Below are 7,363 nucleotides of genomic sequence, written 5' to 3'. Positions count from 1 at the left end.
AAATTAGTGTTATAAAAGTTGGTATTCGAAAGGTTCGAAGCCTGTAAAATAATATTTTAGATTTGATTTTAATGTTGAACAAGGTAAAAACTAAAAGTTTTAGTAATGTATTTCTTGGTAAAACACACAAAATCAACCAGAAATGAAATGCAGACAGAAATTTACTTTTAATAAAATCAAATCAAATAAAATCAAAAGCTTTATTCCACAACACATTAACAGAAATTATGACATCGCACAATACAATACATTAAAAAGCTTTTACTTAATAAGATATTCATTACATTAATTTAACTATTTTAAGGGCTTACAGTGATCAATGAATTCATTTACAGAGTAAATACAAATACTAATAAAAAGGTTTTTAATCTCCTTTTAAAACATGAAACAATAAACTTTCAAGCGCTCAGTAGAAAATTTAAACAACTTTTTCCTATTTAAAAAGGGGCATTGTTTGTTTTTTGGGAAAATTTACATTACTAATTCTGAAATGGCTATTGATCTTGTGTTATGCTCAGAACATGACTATTTGTAAAAACTAGGGGAAAATTTTTACATACTTAAACACTCGTATAAATAAAGGGGTACAGTAATATTTTTAAATTTTCTAAATAAGGTTTACAATGTGTTTTCACACGAACGTTACATAAAAACCCTTTTTGCCCTCTTTTGAAAAATCAGTAACTTGTTGGCGTGACTATCTTTTCCCCCACAACTGTAGATAAAAGGGCTCTGAATTAAAAAAATAAACTAATAAAATCTTGAGATTCAAAATAAGTTTTTAACCCCCAAAAACATAAAAAACCCCTTTAGAAACTTTACTACCAAAAAATCAACATGCATTCCATTTTAAATTAACTGGACAATAACACCTAAAAACTTTACATTTTGCACTTTTTGACAGTTACTTAAACTAAAATTCGATTTTGTTTTTTTCTCTATTCAAACAAAGTATGTTACGAAGTCCAATCTTCAATGCCTAAATTACATTCACGGAAAACTTTGACTAATTATGGTTAAAACAAAGATCTAAGGGGCCAATCATGGGCGACATAAAAGTATTACAAATTTTTTTTATAATTGCAGGGGATATCTTTAAAAAACAATAGATTTAAAAACTTTGGGGGCCCCGAATTGAACCTTGCGGTACACCTGTCATCATATAATAAGAAGAAAATTTGCCATTACAATACACAGTTTGAACCATCAGATAAATAGGACCCTAAAAAGTTTAACGCTCTTTACATCAAAACCTAATATTCTACTTATCTACCATACACAATTAAAAATAGTGTCAAAACCTTTAAAATTAAAAAAATCTGCTAAAAATTATTTTTATCATCTAACTTAAATACATTTTTTCAAAAATCATGATGGCAAAATTTGTACTTTTGTTGGCCCAAAAACCATATTATTATCAAGAAATAAACAATTACTCTCAAAATAATAAATACTTGTCTATTAACATCACCCAAAAACTTTTGATACAATAGAAAATGGAGACGGGAGGGTAATTATCATAATCAGATTTTTTTCCTTTCTTGTAAAAAGGGCACAATTTTGGGCACACTTTAAACACTGAGGAAAAACACTTTGTCAAACATAAATTAAACATAGGGTAAAACTTCCACAATATATGGTGCGCTATTTTTAAAACATCTGAATTAAGACCATAAACCTCTAACTTTTACTATTACTCAAAATAAAAAATTTTCACTGTAAACCTGTTCTACTAAGACATTTTTAAAATTAAACATAGAGGTGGCCCGGGGCCCCACTTTTTTATCAAATAAAATTGCACTCATTATTGGGGGCATAGGGCATTTTTAACAAGAGATATCACATTATTTACAAAAAAATATAAAATTCTCAAGGACAATTTTTAGAACCCTTATTTACAGGTGGGAAATCTTATTATTTAGATTTTTTCCCTTTAAAAATAACCAAATAACTTTAGTTTCTATTTCCTCCATCACTCTTTCACATTGTAGCAAGCTTACTAACCTAACTTTTTCTTTGTAACTTTTTTTAAGACCCCCAAATGTATTTTTTTCAATACCAGACCAAACATTTTTAAAATTATTTTAAACGCAATACAACGCTCCTTTAAATTAAAATTCATTGCTAACCACTGAGGGTTACATTTATTCCCTATTTTTACTTACTACTTTAATAGGGAACTAAGTAACAATTTCCAAAAACTTTTTAAAAAATATTCAAACTTCCATTTATAAACAAGACAAAACAAACACAGCCAAATTTACTCTGCTCAAAAGACTATGAAATACAATACATTAATGTCATTAATACCTTACAATTTTTTTTTCTACATAACAATAAACATTTTATTTTAAAATCCATTTATTAAATTAAAGTAAAACACTTTCACAACCACACATTAGATCAAAACCAAAATTTTTTCCACCCCAAACTGAATTTATCTTCAAAGTGCACAGAAGTTCTATATTATCGTCAAACCCTTACCAAAATTTAAACATTAGGCCTTTATTTCACACACTGATAATTTAAATTAAAGCTCTTTGCAAAAATTACAAAATACATCGCTTAACACTATCGACCAAAAATCCACATTGGCACAAAAACCAACATTATTACGCATTCACTTTATTTTTATCAACTACAGTACACAAAATATTAAATAAACATTCAAAAAAAAGGTTAAAAATTATTATCATCAGAACACGATATATCTCAATGAAGAATAAATTTACATGTTTTACAAATATTGCAGCCACTTCACATATTGACGGAATCGACAGTTCCACAAGATAGGCTAGGTCATCAACTTCTATTGTTGCTTTGGAAAAATAGCTGTTCCTCCTCTTGACCGCAAGGCCTTTGAAATACACTGGCAATTTGTAGCCAGGAAGGTTAATATCACTAAGATTATAGTTGACGACCCAGTGCTCGCATATCCCAATAATATCAATATTGTATTACACATAAGCTTATAAGTTCATCAGTTTTCCCTATAATTTCCCTGCACATTCCAATGTGCTGTAGTAAACTGCACTGATCATCTGTTTTTTTTCACTAAGGGGGCTGTCGTGACTTGCCTGCTTATGTTTAAAAAATGATCATTATCTACACCATTTTCTTGCTTCTTGTATCGGGGTCCCCTATACTTACTACAATACATCCCTTGGGCCAAAAATTTTGGGATGCATTAATTCTTCCCTCATCTCCAAAGCACCCAAATTTTAAAAGAACTGAAAGAGTTATATCTATATTCAACTTTTCACTTTTAAATATTGACCAGATTCATCTAGGCCTATGTTCTTGAGATAGGCTACTACTTCATGTTCTACAAACCCCAGGGTCAAGTCCAGACAGAAACATCCAAAACATCTTTTTGGCAGGTTTTAACCCAGCTCAACATTTACTTCCTTAGTACCATGCATACTTTAGTTGTTCTGACAACTTCACTATACTTAGGCCCTTTCAGATACAGGTTGTGGACTAGAATTAGAATCAACATCAGTTAACTTATTGTCTAAACTAGACCTATTCTATGATTGTTGTTAGGATTGGATTCCCTTTACCGATCATTGTAATAAATCTTGAATTAGTTTTGACCCCCGCCTAAGCCATGATCCTCTTTGCCTAGGCTTACCTCTACTATATTTCACTTGAGTCCATTCCTTATTAGAATTAGTAAATACTCGTTCACAAATGACTGGGAGGCTTAGGCTTATCTTTAAAAAGATCTAGTTGACCATTAGGTGAGTTACTTTGGTTATCTGGAATAGGCCTTCTTGCCTGTTGTACTAGAGAGCTATTAGTAGTCACATTAACGGGTAAGACCTTAGTAATAATTTGCTCCCTGACTTACTAACTATTTTCTAAATTCAACTTCGAAAGCTCAGCTTTTACTTGATTTTTGAAGACTGCCAAGTCATTACTTAACCTCACATTTTCATTTTCCATTTTAATGATTTCTCAGTTACATCAATATTATCCTTGTAACATTTTAGTCAACTCAATTAACTTCTTTACTGAATTATTAGTCCAATAAAATCATCACATTCAGATAGGCCTACCTTAGCTAACTTCGTTGCAACTTCTGACTACAAGTTTTACAATACCACTTTACTTTTGAGCCAATTGCTCAATATTAGCATATTCATCATTGGAAATTTCAACGCAATGGCTATGATGCCATTTATTACAGAAAGCTTCACATTGAAGCCCTTTATCACCTTCATTTACTAACTTATCACAGCACGGACAAATTTCATCTGCATCATCCTCCGCCATCTTGCTTCAAATACATTACAATGACATTAATTTCCACCTGCTACTAATGTATACATAAACCACTACAAAAGTTTATTACAGGAAATTTCAATGAGACGGGGGTCTCGTATTTGTGTCTATTAGTCGTTTACGATGGGGCTCACCATTCTCGCGCCCTCTATAGCTTGTACTTGTGTGTTGCATAAAACTTTAGGGGGCCTCGTCTCATGAATAGTTACAATAATTATTTGCGTTTCTCATAATCGATATAAAGTATTTCTCCTGTTTACTTTTTTTTGTAAGTTGAAAAGGTTCCAAATCAGTAAATGATTTTATCTTCAAATTTTTAAAATAAAATTTAAAAAATTAATTCCACTAAAGTGACTTTGATCACTGATCACGACAGGATGTCAACCATTTAATAACATCCTTGCACTCTAGAATGCAATAACAAATTCCATTATCATACTGCTGGAACTTTTTAGACAAAATGATTTATATATTTATTTTCAGTAAAGTCAGTTTTTTCTTTTAAAACCATGGGGTTTAAGAATTCATCTAGCATCAACCAATAATAATAATTAATTTTTTAAAAACCCATTCCTGCCCCCCTTCCTTTTTATTTTCCGCCATCTTGTTTCTGCCGTGACGGTAGCCATTTCCTATTGGCTTCTCGTCAGTCGTAGATGGTTAATAGACGAATGCAGACGTATTTTGACCTGTATTCTGTTGTTTCAGGTTACTGTTGTGTATAGTTTTCTTATTAAGTGCATGTTTTAGAGTTAGTGAAGTTGAAACACAACTGTATTTCTGACTTAACGCGTGTCACAAACAACGTTTTGTTATAGATTTGTTTATTTTACACCTAGTTTGAAATTATGTAATTAGGTTTAGTTTATTTATCTGAAGAAAAGATCATATTGCAAAGTCTCGAAACATAGCGTTACTGATTGTTCCATTGGAACGATGGCAAAATGTTGGAAATTGTTGAAATAGTTTATAACAAATTTAAAATTCTGATTTTGGTTAGAAATGTGTTAAGTTAATTAATAGCTTTTGAACACATATTGGAAGCCCTAAAAGTTATCATCAGCCCTTAATAACTCAGCAATCAGGTAATATCAATTAATTAAACGTACTCCGAGGGAAAAAAACAGATAGACAGTCTGACCTAATGTTTCAGTCGAGAAACACTCACCTCACGTTTCATTTTTACAATTAACATCTTATTGTGACTAATTTTACTAATACAGTATGGTAGTTCGTATGCATGAAGTGGGCAAAATTCCGAGCTTTTGCAACCTTAGCAAACATCTTTCTCAGAAGCCAACCAAATTTTCAGCGTGAATTTGAATTAATAGTATTAAACATCCGCTCTGACCCAACCACAAGCATTGCCTATTACACCAGACTGTACTCGGGACAATCAAAACTCACCTATACACCTGACGAAACTCGACAGTTTTTGGCTTTAAAATGAACAAACAGATACCTGAGTTTAATTCCATTTCAATCTAGCTATGATAACTAACCGTCCATGTCCAGTCCAGGCACAAATAATCGCTACTCTCCCTAATAACTGTTACCTTACTAACTGGGTATTAAACGTAAAGGTATAGCGGTGCTTCTATTCCCATTATGCTTCGAATTAAACTTAAAAATACTGTTGTACAATCTGTAATATTAATTTTATTATTTTCAGGTTTTGAGTGTTTCCAACTAATTATAGATAACCTTTATAAGTTAAATTGGCATTGAATTTTTTTTTAATTAATAAAATAAAAATTCAGCTTTAAATACTTCTAATGATGTTTACTTAAGACAAATCATAAAAAAAAAAAAAAGATAACACATACCTTAAAAATTAATCAATAGCCAAGACAATCCCGCCATCACCAACACCATCACCCCCCAACCCCACCTCTCCAACGCCTACACCCCCCCACAACCACCCACCCCCCCACCCACCACCGCCCCCCACGCAACCAACCCACACACCCACACACACACACATCCACCCCCCCCTCACACCTCCTCAACCCCCACACCGCACCCCCCACCACCACCCGCCAGCATCCCCGAGCCACCACCACCCAACCCCTCCCGCCCCCTTCTACCCCAACAACTACGCCCCCCTCCCCACCCACCCCACCCCCCCACCACCCCCCCCCCCACCCACAACCATCCCGACACCCCACACCCGCCGTACCTCCTAAACTTGCTAATCGCATAACGCCCTTCAACCACCTCATCCCCTAGCCAAACATGCCTAGGTAGTGAGAAAATGTTTTACATTTATTATGAGAGACGCATATACTAACAAGAATGAACTTAAAAGAAAACAAGAAGTTTTTATTATAATATTCAGTCCAGTGATTAAATTCAAGAAGAAGTTTTATTTTAGTTTGAACTTTATATAATAATTCAGAATATTTTCGTTTCTTTTATGAACCTTCCCAAAACTTACATTTCAAAGCCTAACCCCACATGGGCCAGTTAAAACGGTAACATAATAACACTATAGCTTGAAAGTTTGCATGCAACCCCAGCGAAGCCTGCTACGCGATCAACGATGTTACCATATCCTTGCAAATCAGTTAACAGTAGCTTGACTATGTGGCGGCTATGAGTGTCAAGATCAATTTCAATTCAAACCCAAACATTTTAACTGAGTGGTAATAACATGGAATAATCAACAGAATCCCGCTGGTGGTGCGCAATGTAACTTCAGTGGAGAGTTCGTAAGTTTGTTCATGGATTGTGCTGTTAAATTCAGTACAATGGGGGGGGGGATATCTAAGCTCCAAATCCACAATTTTTTAAAGAGTACCGAAGTCAGTAAATTGTAATTTTTGTAGCTCCTCCCGAACCCTGTGAATAGCTGTAGATGTCCTTTTGTTACGTACAAATCTATGTAGATTAATAACTAACTTTTCCAACATTTTCCCACAAATATTCGCACATTGTTACATGTATTCTACAGTTAACAGTTTAATTAAATGTCATAACTTTAAAATTATAAGTAGAGTAGTAATTCCAATTAGTGCACAACTTTATGGATGGTGCCAACTAATGAATTATCTCTCTAAATTATGAAGGCCTCTAC

At 33.3% G+C, this 7,363-nt stretch overlaps 1 protein-coding gene across 1 annotated transcript; it reads left to right on the top strand.

Annotated features, from left to right (window-relative positions):
* Positions 1-6,132: 6,132 nt before the first annotated feature.
* LOC124375158 (protein TRACHEARY ELEMENT DIFFERENTIATION-RELATED 7A-like) lies at positions 6,133-6,473 on the top strand (the record flags this gene model as incomplete). Its single annotated transcript, XM_046833268.1, has 1 exon — positions 6,133-6,473. A coding segment is annotated over one exon (341 nt), but the record flags the coding sequence as incomplete, so codon positions are not given.
* Between the last annotated feature and the right edge of the window lie 890 nt (positions 6,474-7,363).

This window comes from Homalodisca vitripennis, unplaced genomic scaffold (assembly GCF_021130785.1).
Source record: "Homalodisca vitripennis isolate AUS2020 unplaced genomic scaffold, UT_GWSS_2.1 ScUCBcl_14570;HRSCAF=25396, whole genome shotgun sequence".
Classification (NCBI taxonomy): domain Eukaryota; kingdom Metazoa; phylum Arthropoda; class Insecta; order Hemiptera; family Cicadellidae; genus Homalodisca; species Homalodisca vitripennis.
The sequence above is the reverse complement of the archived record's forward strand: the minus strand, read 5'-3'. Positions and strand labels throughout refer to the sequence as shown.